The 23,366-nt window shown below is 40.1% G+C and overlaps 1 protein-coding gene across 1 annotated transcript in view; it reads right to left on the reverse strand.

The window, feature by feature from the left end:
• Positions 1 to 22,805, reverse strand: part of ABTB2 (ankyrin repeat and BTB domain containing 2) — a gene marked incomplete at both ends in the record, with an annotated part of 131,674 nt that extends 108,869 nt beyond the window's left edge. The window contains one exon of the mRNA XM_082000687.1: positions 21,941 to 22,805. Within this exon, the coding sequence (XP_081856813.1) occupies positions 21,941 to 22,805 (865 nt within the window). The remainder of the gene's footprint in view (positions 1 to 21,940) is intronic.
• Positions 22,806 to 23,366: the final 561 nt, after the last annotated feature.

Genomic DNA, 23,366 nt, shown 5'->3' on the forward strand with positions numbered 1-23,366 from the left:
ATAATATGTGTTTATTTTCATAAAGGGATCTGCTTTCCTTTTCCTTTTTTTCCCCAGAGGGATCTGTCTTCCTTTTCCCTTTTGCAATAGAACAGCCCTAGTAGTGAATGCAGGTCCCATGTTTTCAAGCTTTGGCTATAGGTTGTCATGTTTATGACACAACCTTCCACATACTATTACATTCACATAGGAACACTGTGGCCAAACCTGGAGAGATTTACAAACACGTTGCTTGCATCCAATGATTAAGTATTACCAACTGGCCATTCAGGCAACATAAAAGCAGAAATAGTATCTGATCCTTCATTTAGAAAGCAGAAGACACCCCTAGTCCCCCTCTCAGTTCTGTGTTCTTCATGGGATGCTACTACAGAACTCACTACAGCCAGTGCAGTGTACTACTGGTATAGTGCTACACTGGAACAGTAAATACTTTCAGTGCTGGGTTCCCTGTTGTTTGCTTGTAATAGTTATCATTCTCAGTCATCCTCCCCTTTTTTGGGGGGGGTGAGGAATATGAAGGAGGGGAAGACTTCTGAGCAATTTCTTTTGCAGTCTATACCTCCTTATGGGTTTCCAAATGTTACTCTGTATTCACACACCAGCTCTTCCACAACATGTAAGAGCAAACCTTATTTTTAAAAGCACTTTTGTCAATAAAATACGGATACATAAAAAAGTTAAATTTGTTATAGTGTATGGATTTTTTGTGTTTAGTAAGCATAGGTTTAAAGGTAAGATGCTATTAGTAGACTGTTACTGGTACCAGTTAAACAGGTTTCTCACAATGCATTGTAATATGCTCTCCTACTGAAACTGTTTAAAGCACATTTTATTACCAATTTCTTAGTTTTGTTATTTATGATAAAACTGTAAAGATGAAACCCCTCATTTTCAAAGTCAGAGCTAAAGTACATACCCAAATTCATAAGCTATTATGATTAAGAACAGCTGAGTTGCAAAGAAAAAAAAATTACAACAGAATGAAAGAGAAAAGTGCCAAGCCAGATCAAAGAACTGGGCGAACAAGCCTGGAAAGACCTATTTAGCTAGAAATCTAAACAGCTTTTGAGACAAATAATAAGAGATCTCACTGCAATCAGAACACAACATACCTTCATTCTAACACTGCCTTTCTACAATAAGGGCATTTTCACAATTATCAGTATGCCTAAAGAATGGGGGGGGATTATTCTAGCCACAGTCACAGTCTCGGAAACCTTTAAAACCAGTTGGGTGTATACTCACATTTAGGAAGAAATGCTCATATGCCAGTTGTCCAGGCTAGCCACCTCCTGTCCTGACCCCAAATCACTCCAGCTATTGACTTGTATTTGCAACCAAAGTGTATTAAAACAACAATTAAGTTCAGATTAGATTATTCCAAGATGTGCACAGCACACAAGAAAAAAAAAACAAACAAAACTTTTCTCCCTTTGCAATCCAAAACTCAAATTCCACTGTCTCAGCTTCATCACTTCAATGGTCATGTTGTAGGGAAGGCTTTTTGATTTTTCTGATCATAGAAAAGAGGCACCAGATACCCACGATGAGACATGTTTCCAATTCTACAGTAGCTTTAAGTACACAGTGTGCTAGATAAAATCATGGAAGTTCCCTCTTAATCTTAATGCTTGTGAAGGGAAAGGAATTACCAGCAACATTCAGATCTGCAATGAGAAAGGTTTAATTAATAGGTTTCAGCGTAATGCAAAGGTGGTTTCTCTGTAATCCCTTTGCTGAAGTCTGGGACCAGGAAAGACTCGGAGAAGCTCACTCTTTCTGTCTGGCTTTACAAGCAGTATACCTGTACAAACCAGCAACCGAGACTCTCACATCACAAACATCCCACTAGCTAAAATCCAAGGACACAGATGACTAGTCATCCAGGGAGTTTGCATGAGGTTGTATTGCTTAACAAAAGAGTTTTACTAGCACACATTTTGGACGACTTGAAAACTCAGTGGTGGCTTCCTGAATAACGTGGCTGGCCTAAACTCATACCAATAAAACTTTTATATCAGCCCAAACTGCCATCTAGTATTTTAACATCGCATATGTTAAAACAGGGAAGCTGTTTTAGAGAGCTTTAAATGCTATACGCTTGTTCTACTTCCTCACGTCTCCAGTGATTCTGTAACTGCCAGGAGCAAATGGTACCCAGCTGTACAGTTCACAAATATGAATATTTCTCAGGTCGTTTTTAGGGAGTTAGCTATTAAGCATAAAGAAGCCTGCTGTAACCTCTTTTCCACTGATGTGCTCTGTTTAGCCAGAGAGAGCAATGGCCCATTTCTTGACCTGTATTGCACATAGGGCTTCCCTATGGCAAATTTACAGCCTAAGCCTGATTTCAGGTATGTACTTTTAAACTAGCAGAGCTGTATCCAGTGACACATCGGATAGCAGGCAATCCTGGCTCTCAGCCCTCTTCAGCTTCTGAATCCTTGTGCGCAAGAAATGAAAGAGCTGGTCACATCCGCAGAGCGGAATGAATTAGTTACTGACAAAAGATAACATTTTACTCAAGAACACTGTTAACTGAATAAGAAAGTGCTGAAAACGTCTGCGTTTCTGTAACGTGAGTGTGTGTTTAAGAGACCCCTCTGGATAATCTGCATGTAAATGAGACAACATTAGTTGCAAGTATCTCTGGAAACCTAAACTGGCTACACATTCTGAAAGTTAAGTAAAAACAGAACCATGGGAGAGAACCCCTAATTACCACATAGCGAGGGTACTGATTAAAACCATCAGGGCAGGGATCCTGTGTTTCATTAAATAAATACACCAAGTTCAGCTTTATTGTTATTTTAGCTGATGAAGGAAAAATAAAGTCTACCTCCACATGCATGAAATTACCTAAATTCAAAGACTCACTGGCAACAGACCTAGAACAGTGCAGGATTTTTTTCCTAATGTTTGTATTTAAGTAGCTCACTACAGTTACTTGGGTTAATATGAAATACTGAAGCACAGTTAACCTCTGGCATGTTAGCATTCTATATAGAGCTGTTTCTTTGGATTTCACATGGCAGGGTGTAACTAATAAATGCAACATTGGAATACTATCTTAATCATTTTTTGAACCAAAAGCAGCGAAGAACTAGAGAGCATTTTGGTATAATGGACACCACCACCTCATTTATTCTCTAGCTTATAGGGGTTTTTTTCTGCTTTCTGGCTACCGCATTGAGTATTCAAAACTGATTGCCAAGAGCTTGAGCAAACAACCTTAGTGACGTCATTTCTGGGTAGCAATTTCACAGAGGATTTACTTCAATTAGAGAAAGACAGACATGAATTTGTACGTAGGGAGCAAGTTCCCTCTTGTTACTAGCACACTTAATTTAGTTACACTACTCAAGACAGGAGAACACCATTTTCTGGGGTATACCAATATTCAGTCTACACCCAACTGGTAAATAAAATGCATTATTCAGGATTATATCTGCTGACATTTCCAGAGTTTGTAAGTATGTCAAAAAGATGTCTGTACTCTCCTTTTCCACTGGTACTGCCAGCCTCAGAGAGACCTCCACAACCAGACCTGATACTGCTGGCTAATGGGATCCAGACTCTTTGAGGAACATTTCAGCATAACTCAACATTTTCAAGGAAGAAAAAGTGACAAGTCTGATCAGTTCTTTTTACTAATTAAGAGCTCAAGTTTTATTAAGAGCTTTGTTTAAGAGCTGAACAAAGTTAATACAGAGTAACTTTGTGTCCTGGTCTCCACTCTGCTCTCTCTTCAAAAGTTTATAACCTAGAAGCAAAAAAAATGAAAGATGGAAGAAAAGGGAAGAATAGCACTGTGGGTACTCTGCAACTTGCACAGTCACCAGCATTGTTATGTTGATTGGTGTAAAATTATCTTCAACTGCTTGCCTATATATTATTAGTCCATTAATATCTGTAAGTGATGTTCTGATTTTAGGGGTTATGTAAGGCTAAGACATAATCCTGTACCTGTTTTCCTGGGCAGCTGGTGTAAGGCAGAAGGGGCAGCTAGTGTTAAGAGTCACATTTTCCAAAGAAATATTGAATGAGTCTTTGGTTCGTGAATGCTCCACATCATAATGCAGTAGGTAGAGAAACTAAAATATTTGCTTCTTGGTTCTTCACTTGCAAAGAGCAGAGTGACTCAACTTTCCAAGTACATATAGGCAGCATTCATGTAAGCCACTTAAAGGTCAGTCAGTGATAAAGAATGGCAACAAATCTGTCTACAGTCTGCTGTAACTAACAGATCCTACTTTCCCATCTCCTAAGCTTAAAATGATCATGCAGGTTGTGCCTTCAACACTGATTGTGGGGGACAGGAAAGGAGCCGCATGGGGAACAAGGAAAACGAGAAAAAAAAAACAACCCACACTGAAACCTGAGACTAGATCTCAGGCAGAAACAGACCTCACAGCTAGACTTCAAACTCTTGATTTTGAAGGTGTCTGGACAGTGAAAATACTGATATTCTCATACACTGCAATAACATTGACACCATAGCTCTAACTCAGTTGAGAAAGCTAAAGGAATCTGCAAGAAGCAAAGCATGTAGTAATATTTGACTGCCACACAGAAGACTTTAGGGATTTTTATTGTTGGTTTGGTTTTGTTTGTGGTGGGGATTTTTTGTTTGGTTGGTTCTTTTAATTTTTATTTTAAAACATCAGAAATAGTTTTGACTATACAAATGGCTACAAGGGAACACAAGAATCACTGCTTGTGGTAGCAAGATTCTCACTCTCTAGTGATGAAGTAATTTCTCTTTGAAGACTCCCTAGAGCAAGTGATGTCTCAGTTTCGTGCTCTGGCAGAAAGCAAATTCTGCATTTGAAACCTCTCTTTTCCCACACTTGTTCACTGTGCACAAAGCCACAATCTCACTCACTACAGTCTGTCAAGTCTAGGACTTCGGCAACATCAGGACATGTCCCTCTCCAGCAGACAGTGCAACAGTGGTTGGAAGTGGTAAGCCTGGACCCATTCTTGCTTTTGCCACAGTGTTGTCATACAATGCTTCATCCTCCCACGCCTGCTTCTGTCCGACTGCTCTGCAAGTTCTCTGGCCCAAAGATGACGCCTAATAAAGTGTGGCATCCAAGCCAGGGCAAGCATGCTCCAAAGACAGGGTTTCCGGGTGTTCCTCTAGTACAACGGCATGCCAAATCATCAAAGATCATGTGAGGCTAACATACAATGTGAGGCATTCTATAAGCGACAAGGGACATGATGGCCACTGACAGCTAAGTATGAATGCATGGTCACAAGGCGATGCAACGCACTTGTTTGTGAAGTTCTTTCATTCACTGAACTTTACATACTCTCCAAAAGGTTAAAGACATCATGAGCGTCATTTAACATATGAATTAAAAACAGAGACCGGGGGGGTGTGTGTGTGTGTGTGTGTGTGTGTGGTGTAGGCGCCGAGAGAGAGAGAGAGAAATCACATGGCCAAAAAGTTATACAACAGCCTCAGTATCACAGAGAAGCCAAGTCTTCAGAAACCAGACAGGAGTCAGAAGACCTGGGATTGCCAACCGCTTTGGAGCAAGCCCGCTGACTGCTGCCTCCTCCTTGCCACACTTCTGTCTCTTCATCTCTGGAGCTCTGCCACTGCTTCCTTGCACTCTGCCTGGGCAGAATTCAACAGCAGTTTCTAACCAGAAAGGCCTTTCCACACTCATTGTGAGGCAGAGATGACAGTAGACCACATAACATACAGTACTGCATATTATGTGTCCAGTATTCATTTGGCAGAAGGGTAACGAGCAGAGAACACAGGAGTTGATACTGGGGGCTATATTGTTTAATATCTTCATAATCAGGCTCAGTCAGTTTGTGGGGAACACTGTTTTAGGCTTCCCACTTCAAGAGGGATGCAGATAAACTGCAGAGACACCAGCAGAGGGTCTCCGCCTGAACATGGTCAGGGACCCAGAGAGCACAATCTTGAAGGAGAGGGCAAGGGAGCTGGGCTCGTATAGGCTGAGGGCCAATTTAAAAGAAGCCTACAACTACTTGAAGGGTAGCTACAAAAATTATGAAGTCAGATCCTTCTCATGAGTGACACATGGTGCACCAAGGGCACTTGGGCACAAACTGTGGCTTGGGAGGCTCAGGTCGAGCATTACAGGAAACTTCTTTGCTGAAGAGTGAGCAGGTCGCTCAGAGAGGCTGTGGGATCTACCACATGGATATTTTCAAGATTGAGAGAGGCAAAGCCTGATCTAGTTCTGGCAGGAGTCCAACTACGGGTGGGAGATTGGACTAAATGATCTCCAGGAGCTCCTCCTAACCAGCATTTCAGTCATTTTAATGTGACCAAGTAGTTACACAGTGCAGCCAAGATTTCCAGCTCCCAAAGTATTCATTTACATTCCTCCTCCCACCCTTTTTTGGGTCTAATTCATAAGCTCACAGTACTTTCACAATGAATGAATCAAAGATACTTAAGGGGAAAAAAAAAAAACCCACCCCAAAACACTAAGCAGTGAAGTGCTAGCACATGCAACTTCTCCGATTGTCAGTGGGGATACTGAATGTAACAGAGCTTGTATCCATGGCATTAATGAAAAAAAGCCTACAAGATATATCTATATGAAACACTTCATTCCTTTCTTTAGTGCTGCTTTTGTCTTAACTTGTCATAAGCTGAGAAAAAGACAGGGGCAAAGAGAGGGAGGAAGCACATAATTCACTGCCCATAAAAATAAACCAAATATTCATTAAAGACCTGAACATTTTGAGCAGAACCAAATACTCAAGCAATGCTTAATGCCTTCAACACCACTGCCTGCTCTGTTTTAATGTTTTTACTAAAGAGTGGCTGATTACTTGCATTAGGAAGTTGAGGCCAAAGAATAATGTCTCCCAAAGCAGCCAATTGGAAAAAAAAAGTCTGTGAACAGCTGTGTTATTGCTGCACAACAGTTGTGGGAAAGCAGTGCAATAAGGTCAGATTCTGAGTCATTACATCACTGTGCATTGATGGAAGCTCTACTGCAGACAGAAGCCATTAGAGATGTAAAATAAGCTCAGAGTCCAGTCCACAGCCTGTAGGACAGACAGCAGAATACAGCTCATTAGCACAGCTACATGAATGCCATTATTCAAACAAAATTATTACTATGTTTTTCTTGACCTCAGCTACTCACTGCAACAAGTCATGCGTATTTTAAGAGAAGAGGCAATTCAGACCCCAAGAGATCTCATTCTGGTTCACCTCATATGCTTCTACTAACTGTTACATCCAATTAAGGCTGCCAGTTTTATGAACTACTATTTATTAAAGAACACCACAAACCTGACTGTACTCTCCCAATAAAATGAAAATGCTGTTTGAGTACCTTCCTTAAAAGCTGAATGAAAGCTTGATCCCGTGGTTATGATTACATTTGGGTTTGCAGGAATAGCCAATTGTATTATGCTCCTATGCAATCACAGAGCAGCTTTCTGACCAAATAATTTATTTCGAAAAGTCATCTACTGACCCCTTTCCTCCATCTCAAAACTAATCTAGGTTTTAATGGCTGATCCATTCATCCACAGTACTCAAAATTCTCTGCAACAAGTTAACAGGATTATAACATAGCAAGCTCTTCCAATACCATTAGACTACACAGGGGATACGCAAGACAGACACTGCACCGAGGAACTTAAAAGTCTAAATACAGAATTGGTTCTCTTGTCAAATGAGAGTTGGGATTTTGGAGAGGAGGGGACATGGAAGATGGTTTATTCCTCTTTTTTTTCCCCCTTCCTGAAAGACTTGCTGGAAAGTGAGGGCATTCGTGTTGGCAAGGACTGAACAACAAGAAGCTGCCACTATCCCAGGACAAAAATTCACACATGGCAACTATGGAATGAGATGAGAGTTCACAGCAGTTCTTTATTTGTGCAGGTATTTATACAGCCTTTGTCTAGTCCTAAAAATGAGTAAAAGGAGAGCCAGTACTTCAGGAGGAATCCATTTTGGTTTTGCTCCCTATTAAAACTTAATTTGATGCTCTTAACCTATAGATCTGAATACATAACGTATTTCTTGGCATCTCTAGCATTCTGAAATGAACAATAGATGCAAGAGGGTTTTTTTTTTTTAAATAATAAGGTCAAGCTAAGTGATTAATGGGTTCTTTAGTGTGTTATGCTGATTTTGTTCCAAAACAACCAGCTGCTTTATATAAACTGCTTCATTTCTCTTCAACAGCAAATCACAAAAAGCAGAAGAAATCACTCCCACACGAGTCTTTTAAGGCCCATGTTGTTCATCACATAACAAGCACAGAAAGTAACCTGTTGTCCCTGAACAACATAAAAGTGTCCTCAGATAAACCAGTCCTATACAATGAATACTACACATTTTTACATATATTCACTGAGCAAACTTAGTAACAGTTCAGAAAATAGCAAGGTTAGGAAAGCAACTGATTCCCCATTCATATCCTTATTGAGACCCAAAAGTCAAATTAGAATCTGTCTAGCATTAAGGCAAATCAAATACAACTTTTCTGTCATCTTCTAGAAATCACTGTGGATGACAAAGTCAGATGAAGCTAGCCCATGCAAGCTTCATGAATATTTTTAAGCAAGAAATATTTTATGTCCCCCCACAACTGGCTCAAGGGACTTCACAACAAAAGATCTTGTACCTTTAAGCAAAAAAATGTTTGAAAATACAAGTGACAGTAGTTTCTCACAACTGTGGAGTATCAGGAGGAACTATAATCCACAATAGATTGTTCAAATCAGCCTTACTCAGTCACTCGAGCACTTCTTTGTTATGTACTCTCATCAGAGAAATACTTGGCAGCGTTCACACGTAAATGATCATCAGCTTTTTGGATCACTTCTTTTAATGTAGAATCAGCTCAAACTTCTCAGAATTACAATGTTTCGCTAGAACGCTTTTCAGAAGTACAATGCACTGCTGAAGACTCCGGCAGCTGGCTTGGCGGAGACAGCTCGCAATTTGAAAATTGTGTCCAGTCAGATTTTATTAAAAATAAAAATCAGCAAGTCTTTCTGATATTATATTACACACAAAAAAGCAGCAGTTACTAGAAGATACAGGGTCACGAAATAGACTGCCTCATTCACTGATTCTAGTCCCAGGGTTAAATGCTACCCAAGTTATTTGATTTCTAAATGGGATTAATTGGAAGCTTCAGTCTCATTCTTGGCAGATACATCACCACTGCAGCCAGCAATATTTGGCACTGCAACACACACACCTCACCTTGCTCATATTCACAGTTCCACTCTTCCATGCAGCTGAAAAGGGACTACATACACAACTAAAGCAAGCAAGAAACAGTTCTTAGAGACAAATAAAAGCTATGGTTGGAAAATCCCTGTAGAACAAATTACCCTACTGTATGGTGCCATTCAGTAGGAATTAAAAACCACAGGTGGGCCTGTGAGAGAAAGTTTTAGTTCATGTTTTTGCCACAATAAGTTTGCTGAGCTCCTATTCTCTTACTCCATGAGAGCTAGCATGACACTTGGTGTTGTTTTGTTGTTATTTTTTAGTTAAGAAACATCTTCTATACAAAGATCAAATCAGCAACTGATGGAGAAATTATTCTCTCCGATCATCTGTCAAGGGACCGTAAGTTGACCAGCTGCACACTACTCTTTAGACACACTGGAAGCTTTGCCCATGGTGCAGTTCATTACATGTAGATTATTATGCTTACTCTCTCATTGACAAATAAGAAAATATTTCTTGTGTACCAGGGGCCTGATTCTCCACTGCTTTACTCCTCTTTCAGACCAGTGTGTCCAATTAAGCAAGGGTTGAATCAGGTCCCTCCTATATAAATGGATCATTTGAAGTTATATATGTTACTTTACGTGGAAAAAATTCAAGCTTTTAAAAAATGAGTATATAAAATATAAAAAGACATTGAAAGTGCGCGCGCACGAACACACACAAGCCAGTTTTACTTTGCACTGCCTGTTCAGTAGAACAGATAGCCTGTTCTCCGACTCTCTTTTAACTGCAAACCTTATACTGGCTGTGTATATTTTGGACCCTTTCCCATCCTACCATGATTTCCTGTCTGCGTCTGCAGCCCGTGGCAACAGCAGAATATTGGAGTGCAGGCTTTGCAGATGGTGGTAGGCCAAATGCCCTGTGCCAACTTAGTATCTTCTTCCATAACATATGCATTATCTAAGTCTTGGCTATATGGCAAGAGTTACCGTCATGCTAATAAATTATGTTCATTCTAATTTATAAGTTGTGCTTGCCTTAGGGAAGCTCTGGCCTTCTGCAGTGAATGTAAAAAACTGCAGTCACACAGCCTTACATATACATCATCCTACTATAAAAGGAAAATGATATTCTGAACTGCTGTCAAGGTAGAAGAAAATTCACACATTTTTATCACTCAATTCCAGCAGGTCACAGGTCACTGCAACTGCTTAAAAACAGAGCACAACAGTCCCCTCCCCAGATTTATTGATGTGTAGCACATACATCACCCTACAAAATAACCTATGACAAAAGCTGCATTTCCACGCGTCTGCAACAAAAATATGAGACCCAATATTAGATACACTGGGAAAAGGTGCCAGAAGAGTTCCAGGGTTGCTTTCTATCAGGAAATGCAGTGTTAAACATGAATCTTCCTTTGAGTGGCTTTAATAAGAGACTCGGCATCTGGCATTGCCCTGAGAAAATGGGGGCAGGGGGGTAATGGAGGGAAGGATACACTTTTTTCATGGAATAATATTAACAAGAGTATACCAGTCACCCACATCGCACTCACCGGCGCAGCTACAGAACTACCCCAGTGCACAGATGCTTTAAATCCTCTCTGCCCCCAGCACACACAACAGGACATCCAGGTTTTCCACGGAATGAACAGTCACCATCAAAGCTTCTCCCACCTCAAGGTGTAAAGCCCTGAAGTTTATTACAAAGTACTAAAACAAAACTACCTCAGACAAACACGTGGCCTCAATCCAAATTATTTCAGTGGAAGAGCCCAGGCAACTGCTTCAGAAAGAATCCAGTCTTTTCTGATACACAAAATCATTCCTTTGCTATTGTAAGGAATCTCAGACTAAAATCCATAAGCCACTGCTTTATTCCATAATGAAACTCTCCGGTCTCTCAACACTGGTAAATGAACATACTGTATTTCCCCCACCCCGAGCCTAGATCACAGCCCTTATCCATCTTCCTGACCTTCTGCCTTTCTCCTCTTCTACCTACACCACACCAGACAGAAGCATTATTCGGAACAAAGAGATTCACAAACCTATTCCAGATACCAAAAGCTAATGGAAATGATTCCTTTGGTTCCAGCAAGATGAAACTTTAAAGTAAGGAGCACATCTCGCACAGATTCTGAGCTCACTTTCAGTTCATTGACAATTCTGACAAATTTCATACTTGATAATCTTACTGTTATCACCCTCAAGTACCTTACAAGTTCAAACAAAACTGATACTCAAACAAGCCAAAATTTCCACATACACTGCCAAAGCATAAGAGAACTTTTCATAACACTTCTTAAAAAAAAAAAACAAAGAGCCCACAGATAAGCTTTAGAAGTCTTTATATATTGACAATAGAATGAAATGGTTTCTTAAAAACAACTAATAAAGATGATATATCTTGGTTGTTACTACTATAGTTTTCCATCTTCTTCCCTTCACTCTACGTTAAACTATCACTTCAGTGAAAATATCCAAAGACACTTTATAAATTTAATATAACAACTTAACAGTTCCAGAAACCATACTAAGACCATAATAAAACTGTATCAGTTCAATTCTGGAGTGATTTTTATGATCTCTAGACTAAACAAAACTGCCAGTGCAAGTTGAGCACAAAACAGGGTGGGGGGTGGAGGGAAGATAACGTTCAAATCAAGAAGAAATTCAGCCCGCAATTAACCAGAAATTATCTCCATCCCCATAGCGGAAATACATTTCATTATGTATTATCTCTTATATTATGACAATGTACATACATCCCTAATGTTTTGGTTAGACCTGTGGTATTACCTCAGGAAATTGCACAAAAACTGAAAAAGAAATAAAAGGAAAACCTCTCAACCATGTGTGCAGAAACAGATGAGCACTTCCGAGGACAAGTTTACAGAGTGCACCAGTCCATTACTGTTTCTCGTGGCTCGCATTACCATTTTTTCCCAAACTCAGCACACAATAAAACACTCCAAAAAGACACCTCTGAAGTCAACACTCCAGCATAATGGTACACAGAGGGGTGGTCTCTGCTGCCTGCACACATACCTACTGTGGACACACCACACCTGCTCATGCCCCTGTTCCTCACAAGCCACAGCAGCATCCTGACTTCACCATCACTTCCTCACCCCTCAGTGTGTGTCTCAGCCTTTCCCATTTCAGATTACAAGAGGCTGCAGGATCATCAGTGGATCATCAAAGTAGAATCAAAGTTAAAGATGAGTGAACTTTCGAAAGGCAACTAGAAAACTGGGGTTTTGCTTTCATCTACTAGGTCTGACGTGAGTCTGTGCTGCATTGGGTAGTTATTTAAATAAAACAAGCAAATAAGAAATTGATTTCTACTGAATTCTATTAAAACATCAAAGAATCCAAAACAGTTTGAAGAAAGACTATGAGGCAAAACTGGCCTAATGCCCTGCTTTATCTGTTTGCCAATATTCAACTCTTGCCCTTCAGCTGAAAGAGTAGTGTGCTTCATTCACAAGCAATAAAATATAAATGTTTGAAGAAAATCTATTCACTGTCATCTTCGAATTAATCAGGAAAAAAGCCAGAGCTATATTGAATAAAGAAAATAATAGATAATTATGCCTCTGCATGTTTATCTTTTCAATGTGTAAGTCCCAGAATAAACACACAGTCATATTTTCTTCTTTTTTCTCCAGGTCACAGGCAACAGACTCCAGATTGGGCTAGAAATGAAAGTAACAGAAGTATCCAACATGGACTGTAATGTTATAAACACTAAAGAATGGGAAAAGCAGATTATGTCTTCTGTAGTGTTCCTTTCCTCTCATCCCTGAAACATCATAAACAACGTTTACTTTGATCTTGCATAGCCCCATAGCAAATTTGTCAGCTGTTATAAATCCACATGCATGAACTGAAAATATGGTCTGAAATGTTTATCTGGCTTCAGTTCTTAGTACCTAGCCCATGATTACACCACAAATACCCTTAATCATTTGAAGCATTTTGGTGTCACTACACAAAAACTACAGCAATTACTTTTAAGGACATTTTCCACAGTTTTCCTCTTTTTTGCTATGTCAAAACTTTTTTTTTTTCCCCTTTACAGGGAGAGCCAAATACAGTTTCCTGATACACTGCTGTGGCACTGTAACACTACCAAAAACGTATCACTTTAGTCACTTGGAAACTTCTCTAACTTTCTTGTATTTTTTTTTTTAATAAAGCAATAAAAAAAAAAAAAATCAGACTTCAATTTCAATTTCACTTTCACAAACTTGGCAGAAAGCCTGTCAGATAGCTGACTTGACACTTGTGCATAAAATAAGCAAACAAATGGAGATGCATATTCTCAGTGTAAGACAACATACTTGGCATAGAGAGAAAGCCTCACACAAAATACATAAACAAAGTACACTGACCCAAGATGATTAAGATGATGCTTTGCCTTCCACTGTCCCTGTCACTCCACAGCCTGAAAGCACTTTACACAGATGATTGAATGAAACCTTGAAGCATCCTCCAGAAGCTAGTATTTTGCTCAATTTAGATGTGAAGCAGGTTAAGTATCCTGGCAAACATCCAAAAAGTTTTAAGAAAGAAATGGTTCAGGTATAATAATTAAACAACCAGAACAAGACAGACAAGTGCTCAGGCTTACAACTAATCTATGAGTTGTCTAGGTCAAACCCATACAAAGAACACCAGATGTTTTTTCCTTGGTCAACAGGAAGAAGATAAATACATTCCCAACAATCCCTGTGACCCAATTTAATGATTCTCACCAGGTTACAGTCCACAATCTCAGCTTTATTGAATGGCTATTTCAAAGAAATGTTTCACGTTAAGATCATAGTAAAAACCAAACAACTGCCTCCTAGAGGACCACCACAAAAAACATCAGCTAGACTATAATTAATGGAATCACATCATTACATAACAGGTCTTGTACAGATAAGGAGGAAGTTTACAATGCTAAGGAACTTTCATCTGCAAGTAACACATTAGCAAGTAGGTTTTAATAGACAAGGATTTTTCAGCTCAGAATTCCATTTAACTTGAATTTAAAAGGACTGATCCTAAGTTTCTGCTCCTGAAGAGAGCAGCAGTTACAGCACACCCTTCCCTCAGAAGATACTTTCACACTATTAATTCTATCCCACATATTCCATGCTCACGAAAGCTGCAACCACCACCCTAGCAGGCTGCAAGCAGACACTTCAATTACAGGTTGACAAACAACCCTCAGCCATGCCCTGCCCATAGCTGGCCTGTCCCAGCGCCAGTCTCTCCTCGCTCCAGTTGCCAAGCATACCATGTCACACCCGCGGCAGCCAAACATTTCCCAAGGACCAGAATGAGCTCACAGTCCCAGCCTGGTTTGTGACCTAAGTCAGAAGGCAAGTCTGGATGTGTTTGGGTGAAAGAAACAAAGCTTTCAACATTTGTGCATCCTTTCCTCTTTCTATTATTGCTTTCTTGTGATAAGATCTATGCTGCCTACAAGAAAGCTCCATCTAAAAGGCTCTCCTCACTCATAAACGCACAACTTAGAATCCTTAAATTGACTTAGATGCTCTCAACAAGGTCCAGCAGTTTTGTTTTTGTTTTTTTTTTTTTTCAAACGTAGCTCTTGTTCTGTTAGGGAAAGAATCAGAGTTCTGTTGAAATATTTTTGTCCCAATTTGTAAATTAAGAAGGCATGAAGCCACCATTGTACTGGTTTTACCATTGCCTCAGGCTGGCTTAGATTTAACTAAATGTCCTATTAGGCACTAATGTTCAAAATAACATGTAAATTAATCCCATTAAAACAAGAAGAGCATCAGAAATTATTGAGAATTCAGGCTGATGGACGAAAGAATAACAAAGTTCAATGTCAGCAAATGGACGTTTTTTTACGTTGAATACTGGTGGAGTAAAACTTAGTCAATGAGAGAAGTTTTTCTTAATGTCCAGAGTGTAAGACGGCAAAGCAGGACTTCTGAGCCTCTAATGATGTGGAAGTGTTTGTAAATAAGGACCACATATATTGACTTGAAAAGCTTAGCATTGACTAAATGCAAAATGAGAGCTAAAACATAAACAACAAATTATTTTGATCTTGTTTCCAAACATTCAGAAGAATAAAGATTGCTGAAGGACTTGCTGGGCACTTCTCAGTATCTAATGGTTTTATTGTGTTTAGAAACCTCCGTTTCTCTTTTTGAATTATTTCTCATAATTCAAAATTCTTTTGAATTATGCTGGCACAATGGACAAATTGCTCAAGATAAACACCTGCTCATTTTACTTTAAGAAAGGACAACATTGCAGCTTAGTGAAGATCACGGGATTAATATTACCCTTTGGCCTTATTTTGCCATTTCCTTGCCTTGCTATAAGATGAGTTATTTTTTAAAAATGAACTTACTTCTAGTTCAACATTAAGATCTTGGGTTTAAGCTTCCAAGTGCAAACAGGCACTTCTGAGCTTCAGTTCTTTCTGAAGTTACTTAAGTGCTTGAGTCTTAAGCCCACGCCCCTTTGCAACTTGGTAATGGTGGAAAAGTCAATTTTATGTAGTCTATCGTAAATAAGCATGTTCAGTACTTCACTTCTTACACTTCATACAACAGAGGGCTTTATAGGCATAAACATTTCCCTTGCTGTGTGCATGCACATCCATGCATTAGAACACCAAGCTAAGTTAAAGGGACAGAAAAATGAAACTGATAAGGAAGGAAGCTCTAAATTGACCACTAACTAGACTAATTGAATCATACCAGGTACGAGAGCAGAAATAAATAATTACAACATGAAAACATTGCAAAAAAAAAATAGAGAACAAAATTTTTCAGTGTAAGAAGATCTTTCACCTCAACCTCCACTATCAAAACATAATTTATTCAGAACTCACTACCACCCTATGTTACTCTTGCAATTAGTTTTGGAATAGTCCCACATGAGGTAGGAATAACATTTCAAGACAGCTAGAATATATACAACATCCACGCACTAGAGTCAGTGCTGATCTCAAGAAAGAAGAGGCAATTTGTAATGCTAGAGATCTGTTAGGGAAGTTCACTGACCACCATCCTCTCTCCCCAGATCAGATGAGTTCAGATTTCAAATCACATGAGAAATTAAATAAAAACCACCACTCTGGTGGCTCAGTTCAGAAAGACTAGCTGACTGTATCCTTCAAGATCTTCAAACTGGAAATAAGACAATTTAATTTCAATCATTCCAATATCAGAAGACATGTATCTCAGAAAATGTCATATTTTTTTCTTAAGAATACAAACACTTAAGCTCACTCCTGATTCTCTGAAGACACACACAAAAAAAATAATATGCAAGAGCACCCCAAATATCACACAGATGTTCACTGCTAAACTTTGAGCTAAAGCAGCTTAATTTTTCACCTGAAAAATAAATTTAAAAAAAAAAAAAAGCAAACCCCTGTTACAACTCAGGGTTTTACATACCAAGGATATATGTCCTGGCCTCAACAGTATTTGCTCAGTTCAAGCCCCTGGCTTTAGCAGTAACAACAGACTTCAGCCTCAACACAACAGGTCACAGACTTTTCTCCCCAAGAGGTTCCTTCTTCACAGGCCTAGCTCCTCAGTTTCACAGGAATAAGGGGTCACTGACACCCATTCCAACCAAAATGCGAGTATCAGCACTTGATATTTATATACTGAGGGAGTTCCTGCACTTGCTCTTTAACCAACTGAATTGAAAGCACCCAGACTTTATTGCCACAGGGTAATATCAGCAATGTCAAGGATTAATTGAAGACAGCATAACGACTTCATTAATGAAGTTTTCCTTTAGTATCACTAAATGAAATATGTATACACACACATAAAGCCCACTATAAGGGAAAAAAAAAAAGCATTTTAGCTTTACTTGATCTACCCTTTAACATAAGCAAGATACATATCTGCAGATGTTTGTATTTTTACTTGTGCATCTACTGGTTTGCGTTTGTAGGAGAGGTGAGCATGTATATACAAGCAATACTATTTAGGCTTAAAGAATTTGTCCTTGTGGGTTTGTGGACATAAATCCAAGTTGTTGAATGCGCAGGAGTAGAAGCACACAAGGTATGCTAGGGGTACGTTTGTACGTTTGTAAACTAGCCATAGTTTAAATAGGATCATAACTATGACCCGCTCATCCAACATGGAAACGTGCGCATAGGTCTATCACATTCCTGCCCAGGAATCCCCAGTAAGCAACGTTACTTCAAACTACTGCTTCAGATATGATGACACAGAAGACAAAGGTGTGTTTGATTGTGTTTTGTTTTGTTTCAAATCATTTACAAACCACTTGCGGTACCACTGTACTAGCCTTATATTTCTACTCAGCTAGCTTATTGATTGTATTTGCAGTGCTCTTCCCCAAAATGCGCTCCTTCCAACATGCTGTTTTTTTCTGAATAGTTGTGAAGCTGATAGTTTATTAAAATTGATGAGGCTCTTTAAAAGCATATCGTTTTTTTCAGTTCAGATAACAAAAGGACACCCTATTTAGTGAAATGTCATCTTTTTTTTTTATGCTGGATTTCAGTACAGTACCATGACTACACTGAAATTAAAAGAGTTATTTCAGACCATTTTGATAACTATAAAAAGGAACTATTACAATGGCATAGCTCTAAAAAATGCTCAGTGTTAAAATCAGCTATGATTTTTATATTTCTCACTGCACTAATATAGTTTGAAAGAAAATGGGGTTAGTCAGTGACACTTAACATAAAGTCCATGCTTGACGCTTGGTAGGGTGTGCCACAGTGGTTAGTATCAGAAAGAAAAAAATTCTTCCCTGGTCTAATTTTATTGAGTTCATATCATTCCCTCCTACCATGAGGAAAGGTTACACATTTTCCCTCTCAACACCTTTCTAAGAAAAATGTCTCAAGACACAAGTCAAGCTTATGTCAGACTCTTTCTACTACTCATCTGCCGAGCAAATCAACAGGCTAATTTGTGGATTAGGTTGTCCACAGAGAACTTCCAAGTGTTTCAGCTAAGAGGTATGTGAAGAATAGTGTTAGCAAATTAAATCCTCCCCCCCCCCCTTTTTTTGTAAAAACATCTGTCAGCACTTCTATCTATGGAACACAAGGATGTGCTGATGCATTAAATAGCGCAGCAGGTGTATTGGCTGTCACAGGAGTGCTCTGCAATAACCAGATAGTTAAATACAACATAAAGTGCTGTAGTTAATAGGGCAATAATATCAAACCATATTTGCAAGGCTGACAGTTCAGATTCTAATGAACCATGCATCAAACACGGAAACATCAAGTAAAAGAATCATATTTCCAAGGTAAGTTCATATTTCTTGTCAATCTCCTAACAAACATTTTACATGAACAGACTCTAATATTCCAAATTAGCATGTCTCAAAATCCCCAGGAAACTACCAGATACATTCTCTACTTCAGCTCTATGCTAAACCAATGAATATCATGTATCCCCATCCAATCAAAAATGGAAAATAAAACATGTTTACATAACTCTCTTGTTTTTCACCTTCAAGTAACTACGTTGTCCAGTAGTGGCTTATCATTTTTGCTGCTTTTGTTTTATTTTCTTTCCAGCTTGCATCGCGTTACTTTTGCAACATCCCACTGTCTGAAAAGATTTTCCTCTTGGAGGCATTAACACAGAGAGGGAGCTTTACAGAGCTCCTTATGGCCACAAGCTCAGATGACATTCCTCCTTCCAAGGCAGAGAGACCAAGTCCCAGGCATGAAGTCAGAATTCACACTAACAGCAAAAAGCGCCTCATCGAAGCATCAAATAGTTGATTAAAGAACAGCTTCACAGAAAGAGTGAATAAATAAGCCACAGATTATTATTTATTTTAAAATAATATTGAAATTCCCCTTAAGCATTTACAGAGTTTTAAACTTTACCCTTCACACAGCAGGTGTTGATTAAAACATGTTTGTTACAATACAGTATATTAAGCTTTCAGCCTCCAAAGCCTTAAGAACAGTGACTGGACTACCATCTTTGATGGCAGATTAGTCACTGAAGAAATACAGCTCTAAACCTCAGTCTCTTGAGAATTTACAAAGATTTACGTATTTACTTAGCGTTTCTTAGACTCCAAAGAAGCATGCTATCCTGATCTAATAAATGAAAATTGTATTTAATAGATCATAATGTCAGAAAGGTCCATTATGATAATTCAGTGCAATCTTCTGCATAGTACACAGCCACGGATTTCATCCAGAGATTGCAATGCCTGACTGGAGTTGGAACTTTAACGTTTAAGTGCTTTTTATCTCTGCCATCAAACTCAGTGCTATAAAACAAAACCCAAACATACGCCAAGTTCCTAATTTATGAGTACTCCATTGAAATGTTCTTACTATAAAAGAAACAAAAATGACAGTAAAGCAAATTTTCCTGTTCCTCATACTGGAATAAATCTAGTTATTTTACTGCTAGATCTACCTCAGATTTAAATTAATGTAAAAGACAAGATCATTTGAAAGCACTGCGGAGAATGATGTGAATACTACTAATTTACAATTCCTAAAGGGAGAAGAATAAAGAAGTTATTTCAAGCTTTTTTGCATCCTTGTAAAACCATTTGTGGTCTTACAACTGCAAGAAAAGCCATTTAGAAGATTCACTGACTTGTGTCAGGTAAAATACCAGTGACAGACTGTCACAGGAAATCACAGGATACCTTCATGTGCAATTTTATTCAATTTTCAGACTTAAAAAATGCATTCAATTATTGACAGAATTGATCTGAAAGACAGGAACAACAAAAGAGCCAACAGAAGCCAATCCTTCTGTGGCCAGTGACTGCTTGGTATTACACTATACAAGCGTTATCATAACTGACCATTTGGTGGTTTGAATATTTATAAGCATTTCCCTGCACAGTCAACTCATGTTACCATCGAACACCAGCTTCCATCCAGTCATTGCAATTTTTCCAGAAAGGAGATTTCTCTTAAGAAAAAAAGCAAAAAAGCTCCATGAGGGACTGACTCTTCCTCTCTCATTTTACACACAGAACCTGTATGGCAGAAGCACTGAGCAGAGGACAGCTGAAGTATTTACTGTTTTTTTATTTACTGTATTTACATGCTTTACTTTACAGCACCACACTATTTTACTCCAGCTTCCCCAAATAAGGAACAAGAGAGGGAACTGAGTCCTCTTTTTAGACTGGGTGACAAATACTCCCAGAGTACACAAAGAATTACAAGTGTTTTGGCAGAGGACAAGACATCCTCATACCCTTATAGCCTTCCATCTAAGAGCTTGTAGTTAAAAAAGTAGATGTCTATGTTTGACTTTTAAAGTTACAGTTATGTCTTGTACCAGTGCCAAGAGCACATCCCAAAGGGCTCTTCACATACATTTAGCAACACTGTCAGTGGACAGAGGGCAGATGGAGTGCTAAGAGAGGTTTTGTGAGCACGGTAACAGCAGCCATCTTCTTACCTTGTAAGGATGAACCAGGCTGACCCAATGTGGACAGGCTACAGTGTTCAGCAGTCACTGCACATACCTACTAGTGATCTGAATTGCGACATTATTTCTTTGGTATAGGATAACTGCAGGAAAACAATGCACCTAAGCAGCAGAAGTGGAGTCAGTCCTTCTCTGACAAAGTGTTTCATTACCAGCATTCACCTAAGGTATATTTTTTCCTCAGAGAAAATCTGCTCCTTTACTTGTCTCTCGTCACACGTTTATCTTTTGAAGAGGACCAAGCCACTTGGTTTTATGAAGAGTTAAATCAAAAAGGTATTATGCATGGAATATCTGACCATAATGATGAGGCCAGCAAAAGTCATGAAACTCTGTGTGGTATACAGAATAGTTTTCCAAATTGAATATTTCTCTAAATTTTCCATGGAAAAATATGGTACTCCTCAGTGTGACAATGCAAAATAAACAGTGCAGCTTCTTAACAGAACTGTCATGGCTTAAGCCTTTTAAATTGCTCCTCGGTCTCATCGGAAGACGCCAACATTCCTCTATCTGCTTATTTGCTTAACTGTTCAAAAAGTCTGCTTTCTAAACAAATTACGGAGGTAAGTACCTTAATGCTATGTTATTCTCATTATGGAGGCACCATCCTACATACTCACTTTGGCAAGCCAAGCACAAGCTCTTATTTATTGCATGAGTGTAATTACAACACAGGTTTCTGCTAAACTAGAAGGAAGTCCAAGTAACATGTAGTTATAAGGTTTTTCTCAGAAACTGGATTTTACTACCCCAAAGAAGGAAAAAAAAAAAAAAAAAAAAAGTTGTTTTCCCTCTCCAGGATGTATGTGGGAATAGCATCTTTAAGATGAAACTGCAAGATATTCACTACAATATGAATTTTGTTTAAAAACAACAGCAGTATTTTCTGAAGAGCAGCTTGCAAAGTACACTTTATCCCATGGTTACAGAGAAGCATGTTTTCATGCCCGTTATAGTAAAAATGCTCAAAACAGCAGCTGGTAGAAAGTCAGGAGACATTTGTTAGGACAACAGGGCTCAGTTTCCCACACACTCTGCGCCTTTTATAAACCGATACATCTTAAGAGTAAAGCAGGATCATTCTTGCCTGGTAAAACAGTCATGTCTGCTTTACACACATACAAACCATGACCAAGAGGCGATTCAGATGAAAAGAAAAAAAACCAAGTCCATAGAAATTAACGATTTCACTGTAAAACTTGCTGGTGTGAAGATTAGAAATCATGAAAGTTGGATCTTACCATTAGCATTTTTCCCACAGATGAGATGCTCGTAAGGTTGCAACACTCCCCAAAGTTCAGCATCGTTGTTGATAACCATCTCCAGGATTTCAGCCGAGATCTCCCCTCCTCCACCATCCGGGCTCTGACTTGCCAAAACCCTAGCCTTAATCTCTTCTACCAGGTTTTCCATACAAGCAGTTAAAGAGATGGCTGCATATTCATGGATCCTAACTGAGATCCTAGTGTCCACCATCCACCTGAAAAACCTCCCTACTGAAAAGGTGAGGCCACATCTAGCTGATTTGCCCTTCCTCAGTCCGTCTCCAGCACTCATGCTATACAGAGAGAGAGCCTTGACAGTCGCCAAGACACAGCTTTCTGACAACGACCAGCTCTGGATGAGCTTGATAGCACTCTGCACCTCAAACCTGGTGCACTTGGAGTGCATCACGCTGAGCCGCTGAGCTTCCCTGGAGACCCTGATCAAGGCGCGCCTCAGTAACTGCGAGAGCCGCCTGACAGCTTCCTGAGAAAAGGTTCTGGTATTGCCATCTCCCTTCCCTTTTCTGAGTATTTTTCCAATGTCTTCATCAGTCCAAGGGTATTCCTCTAGATCCGGCAGCTTAGGACACTTGGAAAAGATATCTGCAACCTCGGGGTCTTCCGGCAGAACAGTGTTCACGGTATCCCAGCTGTTATTCCTACTGTTCATGGAGCCCGAGTAGTACCACCAGTTGCCTCTGTGCTGAGAAGAGGTGAAGGCTTGGGAGTTGGACTTAGAAGAAGAGAGACTAAGGGACCTGCAGGAATCTCCTGCCCCATAACCAGAGTCCAAAGTCAAATCCTCCAGGGTCTTCAGAGTAGAGCTGTATATCCCAGCCATAGGAAAGACGGGTTAAGCCAACCGCAAAGAGCACGAAAGGTGAGGCCGGGGCAGACCCCGCCTGCGCCCTACCGAGCCAGAGCCGCCTGCCCCACCAGCGGCGCGGGAGGATTTGCAACACGGTGGGAAGGCGCCCTCCCCGCACGCCGGTTCCGCCGAGGGCCGGCTACCTCCATCCCGCAGGGAGGCCGCGCTCAGCCATCTTCGCCTCAGGAGGGACGGTTGGCGGCAGCCGGCGGTGGCCGGGCCGGGCGCGGGGCCCGCGGAGGGCGCGAGGCGGTGGCGCGGGGCGGGCTCCGCGCGAGCCGCTCGGTGGGACACTTCGGCGGCGGCTCCGAGTCAACTTCGCCGCGGGTCTGCTGGGCGCCCCGCACGGCCGCATGCAAATGACCTGCGGGGAGAAGCACCAATCAGCGACGCCGGCGGAGACCGTCTCCGCCAGTGAAATCCGAGCTGGGCGGGCAGTATGCAAATAGCGCCGGGCGGCGGAAGGAGGGGCGAGGGGAGGTGAGGATAGCCGGGGAGCCCCGCCGGCTTGCGGGGCCGGGCTTCAAGGAGCGC

This window comes from Phaethon aethereus, assembly GCF_964289735.1.
Source record: "Phaethon aethereus genome assembly, chromosome: 5".
Classification (NCBI taxonomy): domain Eukaryota; kingdom Metazoa; phylum Chordata; class Aves; order Phaethontiformes; family Phaethontidae; genus Phaethon; species Phaethon aethereus.